This window comes from Schistocerca cancellata, chromosome 6 (genome assembly GCF_023864275.1).
Source record: "Schistocerca cancellata isolate TAMUIC-IGC-003103 chromosome 6, iqSchCanc2.1, whole genome shotgun sequence".
Classification (NCBI taxonomy): domain Eukaryota; kingdom Metazoa; phylum Arthropoda; class Insecta; order Orthoptera; family Acrididae; genus Schistocerca; species Schistocerca cancellata.
Window position 1 is genome coordinate 425,172,759 of NC_064631.1, and position 23,297 is coordinate 425,196,055.

Sequence of the window (23,297 nt, forward strand, 5' to 3'; positions counted from 1 at the left end):
ATTCTTCCCATACCACTGACATATTTTTATTAAATAACTTTCAAATGGCTATCACATAGCACAATATTGTGAATTTTGCTGATTATCTTCCACATTGTGTCCTGTCAGGCAGTAACCATTACTTGCTATATAATCACAATGGATTTCAAAGAAGCACTATTTCTCCAGATGTCACATGTGGTACATGTATTTGGAATGCCAACATCAGAGGAAAAAAATGAAATACAGAATTTGAGTGTGATATCTTTCTACTTCTACATACATTACAAATTACTGCAAAATGCATGGCAGAGAGCACTTCCAATTTTACAATGTGTTAATGTTTCTTCTGGCAATATTTGCATATGGAGCATGGAAAGAATGACTGCTTAAATGCTCTGTGCATTTTGTAATTAGTTTATCTTGTCTTCATGGTCCATATGGAAACAATACACAAGAGGTTGAATTGTACATCCAGATTCTTCATTTAATACTGGTTCTTGACACCATCTAAGTAGGCTTTTGCAGGATAATTGACATAGTATCTACAAACAACAGCCAATTCATGTTTTTCAGCAGCTCCATGATGCTCTCTTATGAGTCAAACAAACATGTAATCAGCTGTGCTGCCCATCCTTGAATATGTTTGGTATCTTGATAGTCACATTTGGTACAGGTCCCACATACTTACCAATATCTTAAGATCTACATATACATAGATACTCTGTAATCCACAATACAGTGCGTGGCAGAGGATACCCCACACCACTATTAGTTATTTTGTTTCCTATTTCACTTGCAAATAGAGTGAGGAAAAAACAACTGTATATAATACACCTCCATATGAGCCCAAATTCCTCATATCTTGTCTTAGTGCTCCTTATGTGCATTGTATGTTGGAGGCAGTAGAATTGGTCTGCAGTCAGCTTCAAATGACAGTTCTCTAAATTTTCTGAATAGTATTCCGCAAAAAGTACATCATCTTCCCTCCAAGGATTTCCATTAGAGTTTCCGAAGCACATCCATAACATTTGCATGTTGTTCAAACCTATCGGTAACAAATCTAGCAGCTGCCTCTGAACTGTTTCAATGTCTTCCTTTAATCTGACATGGTATGGATCCCAAACATTCAGGCAGTTCTCAAGAATAGGTCACACTAGCGTCCTAGGCACAGTATCCTTACAATGAACTACACTTTGCTATAATTCTCTCAATAATGGGGGAGCTTAAGTAATTTGTAGGAAATCTCCTTTGTAGACTGACTGTATTTTCCCAAGGAACCAAAGCCTACAACCTGCTTTACCTGTGACTAAATCTATGTGATCATCCTATTTCAGGATCATACAAATTGTTACATCCAAGCATTTGCTTGAGTTGGCAGATTCCAACTGTGATTCTCTGAGGTTGTAGTCATAGAATACTTAGTTTGTAAAAATGTATATTTTTACATTTATGTATATTTAAGGTAATTTGTCTATTTTTGCACAACATTGAAATACACCGAGAGACAAAAAATGATGCACCATTAAAAAATTATCCTGAGGGATGGAAAACATTAGATGTGATATAAATATACAGAGAAACAAATGATTATAATTTGGGAGAAATTCAATGATTTATTCGAGAGAAAGCGATTCACAAATTGAACAAGTCAGTAATGCATTGGGCCTTATGTTTATTATTGATTGACAGAGTTGTCAGAAGTCCTCATGAGGGATGTCATGCCAAATTCTGTCCAATTAGTGCATTAAATCATCAAAATCTTGAGCTGGTTAGAGGGTCCTGCCCATAATGCTCCAAACCTTCTCAACTGGGGAGAGATCCGACAACCTTGCTAGTGAAGGCTGGGTTTGACAAGCACTAAGATAAGCAGTAGAACTCTTGCTGCATGGGGGTGGACATTATCTTGCTGAGATTTAAGCTCAGGATGGCTTGGCATGAAGGGCAACAAAATGAAGCATAGAATATTGTCAACATACTGCTGTGCTGTAAGAGTGCCGTGAATGACTACCGAATGTGTCCTGCCATGAAATGAAATGGCACCCCAGACCGTTACTCCTGGATGTCACCCCTTACTGTGGTCAACAGTCTGATTGGTATCGCACCGCTGTGCGTGGCACCTCCAAACACGTCTTTGCTGGTCATTGAGACTCAATTCGAAGCAGGACTCATCATTGAAGACACTTTTACTCCAGTCAATGAGATTCAAGGTCGAAGATGTGTTTGGGGATGCCCTGCACAGCTATGGGATACCAAGCTGTCATCCACCAAATGTGCTGACAAAGAGGGGTGAAGGTCTGGAATGCCATTTCATTTCATAGCAGGACCCCTTTGGTTGTCATCCACAGCTTGCTTACAGCATAGCAGTATGCTGACGATATTCTATGCCCCAGTTTGATGCCCATAAGGACAACTCAACCAGAGATTACATTTCAGCAAGATAAAGCCAGCTTGCACACAGCGAGAGTTTCCACTGTTTGTCTTCGTGCATGTCAAACCCCAACTTGGTCAGCAGAGTCACCGGATCTCTCCTCAATAGAGGTTTGGAGCATTTTGGGCAGGAACCTCCAACCAGCTTCGGATTTTGACAATCTAATGGGCCAATTGGACAGAATTAGGCATGATATTCCTCAGAAGGACATACAATAAATACGTCGATCAATGCCAAGCCGAGTAATGGCTTGCATAAGGGCCACAGGTGGACTAGTGCATCACTGACTTGCTCAATTTGTGAATCTCTTTCTCTTGAATAATCCATGACATGTACATGAATCTACTGATTTCCTTTGTGGTGCATCGTTTTTTTCCATCTTAGAGTATATTAGCAGTATTCCCTTAATGAATTCTTTAATGTAAACATTTCTACATTGTAAGTTACATACAACACATTGCACTTGTTATGTCTGCTATTATCACTTTGTAAAGGAACACGATAACCTACTTTGGCACAGAAATTTGCATCAGGCCAATGATATACTTCAGTTCTATCAAATTTGTAGCTTGTAATGTGCAATTATTGTAATTTAATATTTTATTGTTTTACATCTCTGTTCCTTTTTGGAACCTAAGCTTATAATTGTTAGCATATTTTGTTCCTATACACACATTACAATTTTTATCTATTAGCATCTGTGAGTCTACTGCCCTCATGTATAATTATGACTTGTTCCATACCCTTGCAATCTTCATGTGAACTGGACCAACAGTGTACAAATCAATAATTAATAAATAAATAATTTTTTGAAAGATCTAACCACCATTTGACTGTTAATGTCAGTGGCTGCTTAGACACAGTGTAGTAAAGTTTAAAAACCTAACTGTTTGTCCTGCTATTTTTCTGATACTTCGCTACTCATGCTTTTATTGTGCTTTAATCTGTTGCATTTGTAACACTTGATAATAGGCTAAGGTCGAAATCTATATTGTGAAATAAACCTGTTCTATAGTCAAATGGCAGATATATCTTTCAAAAAAAATTTTATATTACTGTGGCTACATACAAAAGTAAAATTATTAAATAAATAAATGTCTGACTAGATATTTATACAGATTTTTTTCAGATAGATAATTGTATCACCTGCAGAAAGTGTGATGTTGCCGTTAAAATACAAAGCAAACAGCAAGAGTTCCACTATACTTTCAGAGGGAACACATTTGATAATGACTCTCCATCCACGGTGACATTCTGCGTCTTCCCTCAATCTAGTCACAAATTTTGTTTGCTGCCCCATATGATCAGATTTTTATTGATCAACATTGGTATGGCACCAATTCAAAATCAAGAAATGTTGCATCCACAAGGCTGCCTTGACCTATGGCCTTCACAGTGCCATGTGAGAAAAGCTTGAATTGGGTTTCACAGGAGGGATTTTTTCGAAATTCACGGTGGTAGGCATGGAGCAGGTCATTCTGTTCAGTATGTTTGAGCATAGAGTGCATTTCAGGTTTCTAGAACAGATTGGCATCTATGAGATTAGTTCGTTGTTCTGTGGCAGAGCACAGGCCTACATTGATGTTTTAAGCACCTTCTTGATTCCCACTGTTGAAGAGAAATTCGAGGATGGCGATTGCATCTTTCAACATGATCGAGCACCTGTTCATAATGCACGGCCTGTGGCGGAGTGGTTACACGACAATAGCAGCCCATAATGGAATGGCCTGCACAGAATCCTGACCTGAATCCTATAGAACACCTTTGGGATGTTGGAACGCCGACTTCGTGCCAGGCTTCACCGACCGACATCGATATCTCTCCTCAGTGCAGCACTCCATGAAGAATGTGCTGCCATTTCCCAAGAAACCTTCCAGCACCTGGTTGAGCGTATGCCTGCGAGAGTGGAAGTTGTCATCAAGGCTAAGGGCGAGGGTGAGCCAACACCATATTGAATTCCAGCATTGCGGATTGAGGGCGTCACAAACTTGTAAGTCATTTTCAGCCAGGTGTCCGGATACTTTTGATCACACAGATTAGGTTGTGCGCAGTTTGATGTGCATTACCTAATAGGTCACTATGATAGTGACCTGTTTCAGTATCACTTCCACTTGTTAAGCATGTATCGTCATCATTGTGCTCCTCATGCACATTGCCCGCACAGTCGAGTTTATACGACACTACATATTCCACTGATTCATCTTGCAGAAACGCTAATATTTGATCTGCCACATCTTTCTCACTTTGCGAAATTCCTTGGGCCCTTTTCTGACCAAATGTCAACTCCGGCAACTGTTGTAGATATAATGCAATGTTTGCTTTGTTTATCGTTGCGATTGCTCTGCACTGTATCAAAACCACGAGCACTCTAGCACTATTGAGTGTTACTCGCCGACTAAGCAGTTCAACTGCTCTCTGTAGCCTCATGCTGTGCTCACCATTGGGTACCTCCAGTACAGCCCCCTGTTGCCATTAGCAACCAGTATTTTGGTTGCATGGCAGACAATATGTGAGGCGTCGAATGCCGTAAACATCATTGTCCGTTTGAGACCTTGCACTCAAAGGGTTCATTATATGTAAAACGAGAAAAATATTTTATTACAATCCGTGAAAAGCCATCGGACATGGAATTCACAGCTAGGTCCCGGCTGTAGGAGTTACCATCATGGTTAAGATAAGCGCTTTCCCTTTTAATCTGAAGCAGAGAAGAGTTTTTTAAATAAAATTTCGTCTGAACCAATTTCTTCACGATATGCTTAATTTCGTTTATTACAGCTTCAAACTTTTCCAGAGGAGAACTTTAATGGTAATGCATATTGAATATTTTCAGTTGGGTTTCTATGAAATTGTAAAGTTTCTTCGCTAAAATTTTCTCTGCTACTGTTCTGCTCCAGGGGTTGACAATCCCTGTGTATGCCAGGTTATTGAAGGAAGTATCAGTTCAGGTTTGGACGAGAAATGTATACTTCATACGAGTCAAATGCGACTCTCGAATTGGGCAACCTCGAAAGGGCAGCCGCTTTGTGCCGAAAGAGACTTCCTCGAGTAAGTCGTCCCCAGCTATCTCAAACGTAGGCGTCAGACACTAGTTTGCTCTTAGATGTGTTCTGTGCGCACGGCCACCGAAGCGAAGACGCCAGTCGACAAGAAGCGGGCAGGTTTTCCTCTTTCCTCAACGCCTCAGTGCCTCCCAGCCTTCAGTGCCTCCAGGCGACTATCAGGCGGAAGCCACTTCCCTGCCGAAACGGAGCGTGGTGGATACCGCAAAGCGCCACTTGGGGTCGCTACGTATGTGAGCGTTTCTGTTCCCGTTAGCTAAGGTTACATCGTAATTCAAACATAATTATGTAGAAGCTATATGCCAGGCTGATGCTATGTTTTCTATAGTCGTCGGTTTGAATCTAAATATTTAGCATACACTTCGGCTCTACAGCCAGTCATGAAGAACACAAAAAGTAATTGTAGTATCCAGTAGCTGTAAGAGACCACGGAAGACTTTCTTTACATCTACATGCACAGTCTGCACACCACTTAAGTGCTCGGCAAAGGGTAGTAAGCGTGGTACCAAATGTCAAGGTTTCCTCCCGTTCCAATCGCTTATGGAGCGCGGGAATGATGACTGCTAAATGCCCCTCTGTGCGTGCTAAATTTAGTCCAATTTTGTCTTTACGGTCCCTTCGGGAGCGGAATGTATGGGGTTGTAGGGTATTCCTAGATTCCTCATTTAAAGCTGGTTCTTGAAACTTTGTAGGCATGCTTTCTCGGGATAGTTTGCATTTGTCTTCAAGCATCTGCTAGTTCAGTTTCTTCAGAATCTCTGTGACACTCTCCCACTGCTTATGCAAACCAGTGGTGTGATCGAATTTTGCACTCCGTAGCGAAGTGTGCTCTGATGTGAAACTCCTGTCAGATCAGAGCTGTGTGCCGGACCTCGACACGAAAGCAGGACTTTTTTTTTTCGAACCTGTGGCCATTCGTACTGCGCTTCTTTGAATACGCTCAAAATCCCCTGTTGGTCTTATCTGGTATGGGTCGCACACACTCGAGCAGTATTGTAATGCAGGTCATACGAGTGTATTTTAAGCAGTTTCCTTTCTACAGTGACTGCATTTTCCCAGTATCTTATAAATGAACCGAAGCTTGCCACCTGCCTTACCTACGATGCTTTTCTTTTTTTTTTCTTTCAAAAATTATTTATCGATAGTGACTGTACAATTTTTCATCTACATCTACATATATACTCCGCTAGCAATAGCAACCAAGTGGTGTGTGGCTGAGGGCCCAATTCGCGCCAAAGTCATATCCCCCTCCCCCTCTGTTCCACTCGCGGATCGCGCGAGGGAAAAACGACTGTCTGAACGCCTCAGTACGAGCTCTTATTTCCCTTATCTTTGAATGATGGTCATTACGCGATTTGAACGTTTGTGGTAATAATATATGCTCTACATCCTCGGTGAAAATTGGATTTCGGAATTTAGTGAGCAGCCCCTTCTGTTTAGCGCGCCGTCAGTCTGCAAGTGTGTCCCACTTCAAACTTTCTATGAGATTTGTAACGCTCTCGCGATGGCTAAATGTACCAGTCATCAATCTTGCCGCTCTTCTTTGGACCTTCTCAATCTCTTGAATCAGACCCAACTGGTAAGGGTCCCACACAGACGAACAATACTCTAAGACTGGACGAACTAACGTATTGTAAACTATTTCCTTTATTGAAGTACTGCATCGCTTCAGGATTCTACCAATAAACCGCAATCTAGAGTTCACCTTACCCGTTACTTGTGTAATCTGATCATTCCATTTGAGATCATTTCGAATAGTCACACCCAGATACTCGACTGATGTTACCGCTTCCAAAGACTGATCATTTATTTTGTACTCATAATTAATGGGGATTTTCGCCTTGTTATACGCGGAGATAACTGCCAGTCATTACACCACGCATTTATTTTCTGCAAATCCTCATTCATTTGTTCACAACTTTCGTGTGATACTGCTTTCCTGTAGACTACAGCATCATCGGCAAACAGTCTAAGGCCGCCGTCAATACCATCAACAGGATCGTTTATGTAAATCGTAAAAAGCAGAGGACCTATTACGCTGCCCTGGGGCACACCTGAAGTTGTTTCTGTTGAAGTTACCCCGTTCAGGGCGACATACTGCTAAAAACTGCTTAGAAAATTTTCTATCCAACGGCATATGTCATTGGATAGACCGTAAGCGCGCACTTTTTGTAGCAAGCGACAGTGCGGAACTGAGTCGAACGCCTTTCGAAAGTCGAGAAATATGGCATCAACCTGGGAGCCGGTATCTAGAGCCTGTTGTAATATCATGCACAAAGAGGGCCAGCTGTGTCTCGCATGACCGCTGTTTCCTAAAACCGTGCTGGTTTCTGCAGATGAGCTTCTCGGAGTCTAGAAAGGTGGCTCTGAGCACTATGGGACTCAACTGCTGAGGTCATTAGTCCCCTAGAACTTAGAACTAGTTAAACCTAACTAACCTAAGGACATCACAAACATCCATGCCCGAGGCAGGATTCGAACCTGCGACCGTAGCGGTCTTGCGGTTCCAGACTGCAGCGCCTTTAACCGCACGGCCACTTCGGCCGGCACTCTAGAAAGGTCATTATGTCTTAACACAAAATATGTTCCATGATTCCACAACAAATCAAACTTTTCAACATAATCAGACGTATTCACATCAAGCAGCACACAAAAATGTCTATTGCTATCGGCAAATTTTACCAGGTCTCTCTTCTGTGGGTCGCCAGATATTTGTAATTTCGTTTTTGCAACTTGTAATTGGAGTCAAGCCCAAACAGATCCTATTCAAGTCTTTCATACGACGCCCAGCTTCGACGGAGTCTGCTTGTTTCCGATTGCAAACAAAATGAATTTTGCAATGGATTTTTATGTGCCCATTCGATAGAGCGGCCCCAAATAGTCTAGTGCGATATTGCTTTTATGGATGTGTATTAACAGGAACAGGAAAACACCAAAAATAATCAGTGTTCCAGCAGCGACCGAGCCGCGCTTCTTCAGTAGCTGTCAGTGCGGCCTACGGCGCTGTTGTCGATGTTGGAGCATTTCCGGTAATACACTTACTGTTTCCGATAATACACAGCGTTCAAGGAATATCGCACTACACTAATCAGAGACCGCTCTGTCGAAAGGGCATGTAATATTCCACTTGAAAAGTCATTTTGCCTGTAACGGGAAACAAACCGACATTTTCCATCGACTCTGGGCGTCGCATGACGGACATGATGATCAGCATTTGTTTGAGGCGACTCCAGCTACATGTTGTAGGAATGAAATTGCAAATGTCTGCCGAAACACCAGAGAAAATGTTCCTGACGACCGTTAGTAGAGACACCCTGTATGAGTTTCACATTCTGTTACCTCAGTAATTAACATTTCCTTCTTTCTTTTAGAGGCTGGAGCTACAGGAGTGTCGCTACCAGCAGTTTCATCATCATCTTATTTTGCTTCTTCAGTGCCATCAGCCAGGATGAAAGCTGCTTCAATGCCCTGCTGCGCTGGCGTCGTCAGTTTCTTCCTCCGCAATCTCTCCTCGTTTTTCTGGGTTTAGTGTGTAATGTTGAAAAACGTGGTCGCTTGCCCACTTTCCACTGTCAGTGAATGCATGTTCAAAACTACCAATGCCGCTGGCTATGCGGTAAAACTTAGGAAAGTGGCCATCTCAGCTGTGTCGTCCATTTCAGACGCTTCATTTGTTTTCCTTCAAAGCATGTCTTTGTACGTAGTGTGTGCCTACTAGCAAGGGCACGCGCACCAAATTCATCAGAAGGAAGCCACAAGCAGCAGGCAACCAGATAAAAACTGCAGCAACGTGATCATTCCACTTCATTTTCGTGCAAACTGTTGAAAGGAATTTTCACCCCAAGAGGGAATAAAAAGTGTAAACTAATGCAAACTACGCATAAAAAGTTCTCGGTTTACTTGCCGCGTCAAATTTGGATAAAATCCCAAGCTTTCGATGACTACCTCCGTCATCTTCGTCAGGGGTAAAACTGACTGTCGTGGACCGGTGAGGCTTCCGCTTTTATAAGCAGTGGACGGCTTCTCAGTGGCTGGATGACGTCACGGTCAAACCGATGCGTACTGAGGTGGCGGCCTCTATATCCATAGATTTTGTTTGCGCGCTTTTGCAGCGCCATCCATCGCAACAGTGAATAAGTAGCATTATTATAAGGGGCTGGTTGCTGTTTTCTTCTTTTTGAGAATCAACCTGTACGTTTTTTTGTTTTGCAAAGTGTATAATTTTACTTTTCTGTATATTTAAAGCAAGGTACGGGTTAGACGGTAAAATGATTTTAGGGGGGATGGCTGAAGGTATGCGTCCTTATTCTACAGCAATGATCCCCTCTTTAATGCAGAATCCACGTTACAGGATCATGACACAGTAAGCTGCCAATTATCCAGGGTGCAAATTATCTGGCTTGCCGAATCATTGCATATTTCTGGCTGTTTCAGCAAAATAAAAAAAGAGCGCTGTTTGCCCTTCGCTATTTTTTTGTGGTATGAAGTACGTTTACAGCTCCCAGTGGCTGTTTGCGCAAAAAGAGGCAGTCCAGTGATCTATTGTCACAATCCTTTAAAATGAATGGGAATGACAGAAGTGAGGAATGAGAATTCATAATTCTCATAAGCGATGGGTACTGCATATTTGCTAAGAAACGACATTACAGTACCATTCAGAAACAATTTAAAGATAGTTGACAGAGAAAGACCAACAAATTACAACGATCGACTGTTGGGATTCACTGCTCTGTAACATCAAGCAGCACTTTGTGCTAAATTTGCAGGCACGGAGCATGTGAAGAAATTGTGGCATGAAACTTCCTGGCAGATTTAAACTGTGTGCTCTACCATATGAGCTATCCAAGCACGACTCACGATCCGTCCTCACAGCTTCATTTCTGCCATTACCTAGTCTCCTACCTTCCAAACTTCACAGAAACTCTTCTGTGAACTTGAAGAACTAGCACTCCTGGAAGATAGGATATTGCGGACATGTGGCTTAGCCACAGCCTGGGGGATGTTTCGAGAATGAGATTTTGACTCTGCAGTGGAGTGTGCACTGATATGAACTTCCTGGCAGATTAGCTTGGATAGATCGGATGGTAGAGCGCTTGCCTGCGAAAGGCAAAGGTCCCGAGTTCGAGTCTCCGTCCGGCACACAGTTTTAATCTGCTAGGAAGTTTCATAGCGCACGCTTCGCTGCAGAGTGAAGATCTCATTCTGGAATTGTGGTATGAATAGTAAATAGTAATTTTTTGCATGCATTATTCCGTTGTCAGTTGCAAAAGTTTTCAACGGAACTGAACGAAGAGTTTGGAGACTTCATATGGTACTGCAAAGTATGGTGGTTAATTCAAGTGGCATGCCTCGAACTTGTTGTTAAATTTATAAAGGAAAAAGAAGGGCCGTAACGAATATTAGAACATCTGGAATGGATTGCAGAATTTGCGTCTTAAGTCTACTTCATTACACACTGCCCACAGTGAGACATTGCAATGTAACTTCTTTCCTATTTGATGAGGATGCATTCGAAAAGAAAAATTGTTTTGTAGAAGAGACACATTCTGAAAAAGACAGTCCAGTTATCTAGGCTCACTAGCATTAAAGAAAAAATGAGGTTTGAAGAATTCATTGTGGCCTTGAAAGAATTACAAATGTAGTTTTATAAAGGTTTCGAGGACACTGTCAATCTTACGTCTGTTTCAGAGACCGTTTGCCAGTTCAGTTGAAAGCCCCACTGTGCATATGCAGATATAACTGACTGAGATGCAAGGTAATTTCAGTTTTAATGATAAATCTTTTTACGTTAAAACTGTCCAGGGCGTCTACGTTGCTTTCCTCAGGTAGTATTTCCGAGTGTCCATAATGAAGATGTAAAAGTGCTACAATATTTCTATCGATATATTAATGTGAAAGAGCTGTTTTAGCTTATGAAACTAAGTAAGTCACTATTACGTGGCGACTTGTGTGCGAAACTCTGAAATTGTCTGCGTCTGTCCATATGCCGACGGGTTGTACCAGATACAATTATACTATCGAAAATTTGTGTTATTTGTGAACTGTTATGTTCAGAAATGTGAAATGTAGCTAATACGAAGTCGTATGCGGTGCGACTGCACTGACATTTAAATGCGGCACGTTCGCAGTCCTTGCGCTCAGATAGTGTGGCGTGGCAGTGGGGAAATGTACGACGGGGCTGAGCGCTTTGGCGTTCAATCCTGGGCACGGCCCGTGAGCCGAAATCTTGGGCGCCTCTGAGCTAAGGGATGCAGATATAGAGAACAAAGGATGTTCGGCAGAGGACGGGAGATAAGGCAAGGCGATCGAGAGACTTGTTACCGTGCACACCGAGGCACTGACATGGGTTGGTTTGTTATAAAAGAAAATATGACAATATTCATAAGACTATATCGATGCTTAGACTCTCCAGAGAATGCGAACCGTTGTCGATAAAAAAAAAAATGAATGAAAAACAGAAACAATGGACGAGTATTTCCTGAAAGTGAACTGAAAGCAAGTGATTCGAAGTACAGTGTGTTACAAGTGTGACTTTGAAAATAAGTAGTCAGTTTCTGGTTAGTAGTGCAGAATATAGTGATATTTCAAATGTGACATGTTCTGGTAGCACACTTTGTAAATTCAGTACGTAGCGGCTTCCGGTGAAAACGTGTCTTTTGTATTGTCGGTGTTGTTCAGTTATCCATTCAGTGTCGTGCATGCGTTAACCTGGTTAATAAGGAGCGTGCTGTATTTTCTTAGCATATGCCATGAACACAAAGCAAAAACAACTTACTGGGGGCCGCATAAGTGCTGTTAAAATGTTGGCTTGAAAGGGGATACTACCAGTAGTCTCGTGGTTCCCATCCAGCCATGACATCAAAAAGATAACAAAGACTTCCAATAGTAAGCATGAATGAGCAGAAATATTCCATTAAACTGTTAAACTGGACTCGTGACCTCGCTTCCCTCTTGGGGTAAAATTAAAAATTAGAGGTAGCAAACATGTTCCGGCGAATCACTTCCATTAGCGTCTAGTCAGGATGAGAACTAAGTGTACTTTTTACGAAGTAAACGTGAAGCCCATAATGCAAAACAGTGCACCTTTGAGCAAAGGAATGGAAGTATTATTCTTGTTATGCTCTCTCATAGACATTCTTACTGTCCCAAGTTCATTGGCAAATGGATTATTGTGATCTATTTCTTTGTTCATAAATAAAGCCTTGTTCCTCAAATTTCGCAGATCGAGATTGAATATGTTATAGGGAAAATACTTCATATGTTTGGAAATTTAGGTTAAGCATTTACGATACATTCTTAGTCGAGGAAACATCGGTGGTACAACATTAAATGTGATAGGAGTTATCTAGATCGGTCATTCGAATCCTTGGGAAGTTGTCTATCTTGCGTACAGTCTAGTTTGCCGTTATTCTTATTATCATCTGCCCAGTATTCAACATTTTTAATATGTTTTTGGTAAAGGACACCTTACTGTACACCATGAGCTGCACTTCAAAAGCATTTATTTGCCAGACCATATTAGGGCATATATGAGTAACTCTTCAGCAGTGGCATACCCTGTAGACTGAACACGTCTACATAAAACGACGTGCCTGTCAGATGTAAAATCTTTATATGGTTATAAATGATGTCGATCTCTGTGGTACACAGATCTTGTGTGTTCGTGTTATAAATCTGTAAAACGCTAAATGGAATAAGTATGATCATCTCTTTAAAATACATGTAAACGCCATCACCAGACAATTTTTTGTATCAGCTGCGTGTAAAGTGCAATGACACTTGTCTCACGTGTCAGCCACATTTCCGGATCTTGTCGATTATGTCACGCAGCGGGTCGTGCACCACAGAGATCGACATCATTTACAACCTTCATAAAGATTTTGCACCAGATAGTGAGTTATGAACAAATATTAAATGTGCGTACCTTATCTAAGTGGTGGTCTGGAGGGGAATGGGGAATGGTAGGGGAGGGGGGGGATGGACCCGTAAGGGAAGACAGGCCATGACTCCCTCATAGTCTATGTACCCCACTATATCAAAAAACGCGAAGAAGGGACAAGAGAGCGTTTCACAAATTTATTCCAGCTGTTCTACAGCTAGCCGTATGAATGACTGACGACGCAGTGCACAGACATGCCCCGCGGCGGGGGGTGGACGATTTATTTTCCACAAAATTCGTTAACACTACATGGGCAACAGATATGAATTACTAATAACACTAACGCAACAGACACATATGGACGGATTCTACGTAAATCTCTACACACAATTCTACATTTCTAGAGGGAAAACTGACTGTTAGTCATTCTGAATGGCAGTTGTAGCGTTCTTCAGGAAAAGGCGGCTTTCTCCACCACGAGCGCTGCTCGTTTTTCAGTTTACAGACAAATTTTTAAATTTTAATTTTAAAGATCGCTGATAATGTTTTCAAAAAATTTTAAAAGTGTGAACTTCAAACGCCCTTTCACCAACATGCTCACACACCATGTACCAGAATTTTTGGTACGTTATTCATGGCACTCCCTCTTATCATTTTACAAAAATCTGCGACTGCATGCATTTTTCCTCTAATTTTTGTTGTTGCCTGCACTAAATAAATAATTTTGAAATGTAGCTCATGGTGTACAACAGGATGTCCTTTATCGTATCTGCCTGGTTCGGCATTGATGCATGCTGCACTGCAATGTCAGGCATATATCCTCCAAGAAGACAGCATACATCGATCAGACCATATCTCTGTCAGTTGCGGGATTTCACTCCTGAACAACCCTCGAACTTCTCGACTGATTTGATTCAGCATGTTTGGTAAACGAAAAGAGTCGTATGGTGTTTTTGGCGTGCAGACCTCCTCCAGTCGCAATGGCTCTTCATCGAGGTGTGCGAGAGATATTTCGTAAGTGTACTTTTTCATGTACGCTACGCTGGACGTATGTAGTGTGGTGTCATATTCGTGTTATATGATGATGAGAGAAGAAGTGGGATGAAACAGTTGTCGGTACGTAATCTACTGCTCTCGAATAGAGCCAAGTGGATCGCTGAGCTTAACGCCCCCTTCTCACTGACAGATCATCATCAACAATGTGACACGACATCAATGGTACACTGAGAAGACTGTTTGAAACTTAATTAAGGATAATGCTTTGTGATCAGGAGCTTTACACTACCGTCTATGTTTCCCTTTCTGGTTAAACAGTGGCAATGAACATTTCTTCCACCACCATGATTTCTAAACGACTACCTTCGAGTTGTCACCGAACTAGCAGCGTCTACTAACGAGACGTGCTACATCTGCGTAGTACCTACCCAAGTAAATTATTTTCAACACGAACACCTTAAGAATGAGTGTCTCAAAGCGAAGAAATATATTTTAGAAGCTGGGCCTACCCACTTTAACGCAGCACATATGACTGGCTTATAGGCAACACACATTGCATACGAATCCCTCTGACTGACTACGTCCTGCCTTCTCTGAGGGGCGCAATCAATTATAAAAGACGCCTAACGTCACCGGTAAGCATCAGGGAACATTTTGTCTCCAACAAAAGTTGTTCCCCATGACGTGATCTGTCATCCCTGTCGTAGGGACTGTGAAACACCCTGTATACAGTAGCTGTCTATCTAAACTTCTGAGAAACAATGTTATAACGCGGCGATCAAAAGGTTTCCGTTTGAGGACGTCGTTACAACGTACATGCAGCTTAGCGCGACTCCGATTAGGGTATACAAGGAATCTTTCGTAAGAGTCGTCAGGCGAATTTTCTCCAGCGTTTCGGCAGATATTTGCAATTTCTGTTTTGCGGCATGTCGACGGAATGCGTTGGTTTGTTTCTTGTTTTAAAAAATGAGCTTGAAATCGAAATTTTATATGACCATTCGACAGAGCTCTATCAGATTAGTCTAGTGCGATTGCTTAACCGATATGTACTAACATAAACAGTAATGCACGGGGAATAACCGGTATTCCAGCAGCGAATGAGCAGCGCTTCTGCATGCCGGCAGCACTCAACGCGGGTCGGGACTGCTGCAGTACCCGTTATTCCTCGTGTTTTACGGTCCCTGATAACATATATCGGTTAACATACATCGGTAAAACGAATATCGCACTAAATAAATTTTGGGCTGCTCTGTCATGTAATATTCCACTTTAAAAATAATTTTGTTTGTAAAGGGAAACAAACCGAAGCTTTCCATCGACGCTGGGCGCGCATGAAATACTTGATGAACAGGATTTGTTTCGGCTAACTCGAAATTAACATTGCAAAAACAAAATCGCAAATATCTGCCGAAACACCAGAGAAAATGACCCCATATAAGCACCGATATGGAAGGCAACGGATCAGTGTGGCATTCATGTCTTTCTGATCCGAGTGCGGTAAATGCTGAAATGTGAACTATGGCGACGTTATTGCCAAATGCGTCAAAATACGACCAATGCGCTGTTATTTTCTCCTTGGCTGCCGAAGGAAAAACGCCGCTAGATATCCAACGGAGAATGAAGAATGTGTTACGGACTTCTTAGCGCAGCAGCACACGGTGTTTTACCAAACGGGTATCTTCAATCTGGTCGTCAATAGCATGATTGCCTCAATACTCACGGCAATTTTGCATAATTGGCATACAGATTCTGGACTGTACGGCCTCCGAACGAAAAAATTTCGATCGCCCCTTATACTAAGAATGTGCCTAGAATTACAACTACAGAATCGCCTTTACATTGAGGTGACAAAAGTTCAAATGGTTCAAATGGCTCTGAGCACTATGGGACTTAACTTCTGAGGTCATCAGTCCCCTAGAACTTAGAACTACGTAAACCTAACTAACCTAAGGACATCGCACACATCCATGTCCGAGGCAGGATTCGAACCTGCGACCGTAGCGCCTAGAACCGCTCGGCCACTCCGGCCGGCGTGACAAAAGTCATGGAATACCTCCTAATATCGTGTCGGATCTCTTTCCCCCCTGCGTAGTGCAGCAACCCGACGTGATACAGACTCAACAAATGCCGCAGAAATATTGAACCATGCTGCGTCTATAGCCGTCCATAATTGCGAAAGAGTTATCGGTGCAGAATTTTGTGCACGAACTGACCTTTCGATTACGTCCCATAAATGTTCGATGGGATTCATGTCGGGAGATCTCAGTGGCCAAATCATTCATTCGCTCGAACTGTCCAGAATGTTCTTCAAACCAGTCGCAAGCAACTGTGACCCGGTGATATGCGCACTGTCATACATAAAAATTACACCATTGTTTGGGAACATGACGTCCATGAATGGCTGCAGATGGTCTCCAAGTATCCGAACATAACCATTTCCAGTGAATCATCGGTTCAGTTGGACCACAGGACTCAGTCAATTCCAGGTAAACACAGCCCTCACTATTATGGACACACTACCAGCTTGCATAGTGGCTTGTTGACAACTTGAGTCCATGGCTTCGCGTGGTCTGCGCCACATTCCAACCGTACCATCAACTTTTACCAACTGAAATGGTGGCTCACCTGATTAAGCCACAGTTTTTCACTCGTCTGGGATCCAACCGATCCAACCACGAGCCCAGAAGAGGCGCTGCAGGCGATGTTGTGCTGTTAGCAAAGGCACTCGGGTCGTTCGTCTACCGCCATAGGCCATTAACGCCAAATTTCGCCGCGCTGTCACAACGGATGCGTTCGGCGTACGCCCCACATTGACTTCTGCCATTATTTCACACAGTGTTGTGTCTCCGCAAACGTCATTGTTCTCGGTCGTTAAGTGAAGGCCGTCAGCCAATGTGTTGTCCGTGGTGGAAGGTAATGCCTGAATTTTATTTTTTATTTATTTTTTTTCTCGTCACACTCTTGACATTGCGGATCTCGGAATACTGAATTCCCTAACGATTTTCGAAATGGAAGGTCCCATGCGTGTAGCTCCAACTGCCACTCCGCTTTAAAAGTCTGTTAATTCCAGTTCTGTGGCCATAATCATGTCAGAAACGTTTTCACATGAATCGCCTGAGTACAAATGACAGCTATGCCGATGCACTGTCCTTCTGCGCCGTCTGTACGCGATACTACCGCCTTCAATATATGTGCATATCACTATGCTATGACTTTTGCCACCTTAGCGTATATGACAGCAGAAGCTGAACTTCCAGAAAGTTTACGTACATTATTCTTTTGAAGACGATTCAGTGAGAAATAATTAACTCCGAGTGATACAGCAAACCAGATTTACAGAATTGATGAAGAAAATTTGTCTCATCAGTGGCATATGTGTTTTGTTCAGATCATGTATGAAAGTTAAGGACCTTGGTACTCATAATTTCATCACTGAACGTTGTTACCAAAATTAATCAATGTTTATCAGCTATCGACCGACAGATACCTCTCCCTCGTATATGTTTTCCAACTGCCACTTTTAGACTTCCACAATTCCAATAATTCAACTAACTTGATGCAACATTACACAAAATGTTTTTCTTCGAAAATTGGTTGAAACCACTTCCAATACACAGTTTCGCTCCTCAAAAACACTACAGAGAAGCTGAAGCAATACTTTGCGGAAATAATGTGTTTAAATGGTCGTAGGGAGCTACGAAGATAAGCTAAGTTCTCGCAAGTTTTACGAGGCTGTGATTCCGTAAACTGGGGACATCATAGCCGATTCTGTTCACTAATTTGAGTAGATTGTGCTTGTCGTGGTAAATTCACGGACGTGGTAGCATGATTGGCCAGTATGAGTAAATACAGGAACCGGAAAAGTGTCTGTGCAGAACTTACCTGGCAACAAACCTGTTGATGGCATCTTCACAGGCGTTCTGCGAATACAGCGCGCGGAGGTAGTCCTGTACGAGCTTCCTCATATGTGGAGATTTACCGAAATCCTGTAATACGACAAAATGTATATTAATGAGCGTACATTTCAACGACACATTGTATTATGCACATTTTGTATAACTGACGCTGAGCATATTCGAGTGAAATGGTTGGTAGTCCACTCTTGCTGAAAACAAAAAAAGGTAAATTACAGCGGTCAAAATAAATGTTGCATATTGCTTTGTTGTCAATACTGGACATAACAGCAAACAAAACTGATTCTGTTCTGTCAGAGATAGTCATAAAAAAACAAAAATAAGGTAGGTGAACATGTATCCACGCGATAAGCACAAACAAAAAACAAAATCTTACAAAAGATTCCAATAAAAACACCACAGTCTCTTCTCACTGTCAATTTGCGTATCACATTGTTTATTAACCAACTGGCTCTCCTAGTAATTGGAGAAACTTTTGAATGCGGTTAGGCATACTCCTTAATAAACTCTCCACATAAGCCTGTTGATATTGTCCCATTCCTCCACAGCGGACTCTACGATGCCCTGTAAAGTCTCTGGTGCGACAAGACGATTGTAAAACGCTCGTTTTACCACGCCCCATGCGTTCTCAATGCAGTTGAGTTCTGGAGAATATGGAGGCCATTTATTCAACTGATTCTATGCTCCACTAGGAAGTCGTTACAACGTTGTGACGATATGGGAGTGCACTGTAGTCCATCAACGTGAATCTCGCTTCACGATCTACACCAAATGGAGCCACAATGCGTGCAAGCATATCGTCCCGATACTTCACACGTCATCCTTCTCCCACCCTATGTATTAGCACAAGAGGTGTCATGCGGCCATACATGAATCCACCCCAAAACGTGACTGAATCGCCTTGACAAGGGTGGCTCTCTACGAAACAGTTATAGTGTAATTGCTGTCCTTGTTGCCTCCATACACGAATATCAGTATTGTCAGACTGATATGGACCTCATTACAAAAAAGGATTGTGTCCCACTGCTGCTTAGTTCACGAAGACTTGTTTCTTGCCATTGTGACGGGAGACTCTCACAGAAACCGATTTAGAGGAGCAACCTTCAGAGGTCTTCTGGCACGTAATTCCTGCTCATGGAACTTATTTCGTCTCGTTTGTGTTGACACATGCACTCCTGTAGCGATTTGGAACTGCCGCTGTAGACATGTAGCGGCGCGTGGAGGGTTTCTGCTTGCTGTTATACGCAGATATCGGTCCCGCACAACCGTTGTTAGCCGGCCGTTGTGATCGAGCGGTTCTAGGAGCTTCAGTCTGAAACCGCGCTGCTGCTACGCTCGCAGGTTCGAATCCTGCCTCGGGCATGGATGTGTGTGATGCCCCTAGGTTAGTTAGGTTTAAGTAGTTCTTAGTTCTAGGGGACTGATGACCTCAGACGTTAAGTCCCATGGTGCTAAGAGCCATTTGACCCATTTTTGACACCCGTTGTTGTTCTTCCATGGCCACTTCTGTGAGGATCCTAAACTGATCCTGTCGCTAGAAACTAGTTCAACATTCTAGAGACATCATTTTGACTCACAGCGACAAGCGCTGCGACGTCCACCTGTCTCATTTCCAGCTTCCTTAGAGTGGCTATATGGAACTTCTGATTGTACGTTATCGTTACCCGAACCAACCGGAAGCAACACAACCCTTGTAATGACACATAGCACAAGCACTGCAATGTTTACAGGTGACACGGTTGTTATAGACCGCAGATACTGCCCTCTCACTGTAGAACCTTGGGCTGTTCCATTTAGAATTACAATATTAAAGCTTCAGTAACATGCAACATTTATTTTGACCACTGTATTTATATCCAGAACTCTCGTTACTGAAAAATGATCGAAGGTACACTACGCGGCCGAAATCTCCGAGTCACACAAGTCTTTTGGCCATCTGGCATGTTTGAAATCAGCGACAGTTTCTAATTTCCTAGCTTCTTCTTCCTGATACCTTTTCGTTCCATGTCATACATATCCACTTAATTTTCAACATTCTTCGACAGAAATTAGGAAATTTGTGGTAAGTTCCTATGGGACCAAACTGCTGAGGTCATCGGTCCCTAAGCTTACACATTACTTAATCTAACTTAAACTAACTTACGCTAATGACAACACACACACGCACGCACACACACACACACACACACACACACACACACACACACACACACACACACACACCCATGGCAGAGGGACGACTCTCGAAGCTTTGACGGGTGATGGGGTGGAGGGGAGGGGGAGGGAGCCGCGCTAACCATGCAAGGCGCCCTAGACTGCGTGGCTACCCTGCGCGGCATTCTTCGACAGAACGATATTCCAAATAATTCCAGTTTCTTCTTCTTCGGATTTCATACGGACCCTGTTTCATGTTGTCACACAGTATCCACAATCAAGTCCAAGTCCGAAAGCAGGTCGTCAACGAAACACAAGACTTAGCACTTGAAGTATCTTTATTACGAACTCTAAAGTAGAGCCAGAGCGGAACTCAACTCCTGGACGTAGAATGCAACTATTTATACAAACATCGAATATTCCAGAATTCTGATATTTAAAAGAACGTCGAATGTTACAGAATATACAAACATACGAAATTTCGAGAACCTCCCAGAAATGATTAATACTAAGTAACAAGGGGGCGTGTCTGAAGTGGCGACCCCTAGCATGCAAACCAGTGATGTTAACCGCTACGCCACACTGCATGCAGGAACTGTGCAATGCTGTTCTTCCGTAAGTACACTTTCAGGAACTCCTTCACATGGTTCACATGGCTCTGAGCACTATGGGACTCGACCGCTGAGGTCATAAGTCCCCTAGAACTTAGAAGTACTTAAACCTAACTAACCTAAGGACATCACACACATCCATGCCCGAGGCAGGATTCGAACCTGCGACCGTAGCGGTCACAGGAACTCCTTCCTCAGTTCCATATATACATTTCTAGGCTATATTTATGCGCTCCTTTTTAAGTAAGATTTCTTCACTTGAACAGATCTACTCCTGATACCTTCTTTATTTCGGACACTCTTCGTAACCTTTCGTACTAGACAGGATGTGTTTCCACTTTCACTATTGTGTTATTCACAGGTGTGATGTTCAGCAACTCGCTTTTCTTGTTTCTATTGCTTAACAACAACTTCATCCTAGCTTTGTTTATTCAGAACCCATACTCTGTGCGATGTATGCTGTTCACCTCATTGAACGGGTCTATTAAGTTCCCATAGTTTCGCTCAGGGCCAAAATTGAAGCTAAACATTCAATGTTTCTTATCATAGCTGTACAGAATTTGTCATCTTTATGCATTACATGTGGCGTAGAGTCTGGTTAGCACAATTTAACAGGAAGGGTTACCATTTTTTTCCCTTCCTCTGCAGTGATTCGCCTGGGAAGGCGTCTTAAGCATAACCCTGATAGATTGATGATACAGTCTTGTTTACATAGTTCGGATTGTCAGTCGTACATTTTTTTTGCAGCACCTTATTATAATTTCAGTGCGACGTCGATCGTCAGCTGCGCCACAAAAACAGCAATCTGCTTTATGATTCTAAGTAAACCGGAGTGATTTTCTTCTTCTCTAGACCGGCCAACAGTATTTCGAATTTTATGAGCTGTTGCTAAGTCAGAATTACCTTCACAAATTTCTAGAACCTTTTGTTTTTTTAGAATCACAACGTTTTTGTCGTACCTCTGTCCTTATCTTTCTCTTCAGTATGCTTTCTTGCTGTTGAATGTTTTCCCTTAACACTGCTTTTTTTGTGCGTGCTAATAGCAAGCTGTTGAGCTCAGATTCTAGTACTACAATTTTATTCCTAGAAGTTTTCTGACTATGTGTTTATTTAGGTACTTTTTGAAGTAACTGGCTTCCACTCAACTGCATATTAATATCGTGAGTGTCTTCTGAAATGTCCAGTTTGATTTCTTCCCGCTATTAAAAGTAAGCATGCAACTGTTCAATATGGGCATTTCAGACAATATGTTCGCTAAATCTCCCTGAAGAATCCAGTTACACGATAGTGAAAACCGCACTGAAATCGACGTTGTACCTTTCCACATTACCTCGAACAGACAGACAGACATACAGACAGAAAGATGTGATTTCAGAGTTTGCTTTATAGTAAGTAGTGAATAACATCTGAACTAACTGGGTTGTTCTTTGATTTTCGAATCTACTTCGCCTACAATGTTGTCATTACAACTCAAACGTCGCCATGTGGTATTAACTTCGTCTTGTATATTTTGTGTATTTTTATCAACATAAACTCGCGGAAAGAATGCCTAAATCAATTGTTTTACTCTTTTCAAAGCTGTTACGTAAACTGAAAATAGTAGAACTAAGAAAATTAGTAGAACTGAGAAAGACAGTCCATCACTGAGCGAAAGTCAAGTGTTGACTGAATGATTTAAACACTTAAACACAGACGAAATCAAGGCGGCGGCAGTTTTTGTCAAAGCCTCAAAGACGGTATTTTTCTTTCGGCGTATATCAAAGGCAGCCGACGCGTGACACCGTAGATACAGCAAGAGTGAACTCGTGCTGCAGCCACGTACCAAAAAGTGATACAAACAGAAGTAAACCTTATTTAATAATATTGGTAGAGTTGGTAATATTTTAAGCTTATCGTTAGAGTTGAAATTTAGAGTTGGAATACTTTAGATTTGTACATGTAACGTCATGTACATTATGACACTCCCCCCCCCCCCCCAATTCCCCCTCACCCCTTTTTCACAAGAAGTCACACTTCACTGACACCATTAACGTCGAGCCCCTAATCAGGCAACTGTGATTATATGCAATACCATTAAATTTTTATTGAAAGAGGCAAATGAGGAAGCAAAAATCTCATTATACATTGTACTTGAGATAGTTGTAGGAACAAGTAGGTATTTCAGACACTCAGAAGAGTTATGCATAGCTACAAGTACTTCTCAGATCACTACGTCGGAAAGACACTAAAGAAGGAGAAGAAAATTTTATTTTTAGATAATATTACCAAACAGGT

At 42.1% G+C, this 23,297-nt stretch overlaps 1 protein-coding gene across 1 annotated transcript in view; it reads right to left on the bottom strand.

Annotated features, from left to right (window-relative positions):
• Positions 1–23,297, bottom strand: part of LOC126088361 (C-Maf-inducing protein-like) — a 938,159-nt gene that overhangs the window by 18,030 nt on the left and 896,832 nt on the right. Inside the window, exon 7 of the mRNA XM_049906499.1 lies at positions 18,227–18,330. Within this exon, the coding sequence (XP_049762456.1) occupies positions 18,227–18,330 (104 nt within the window). The remainder of the gene's footprint in view (positions 1–18,226; positions 18,331–23,297) is intronic.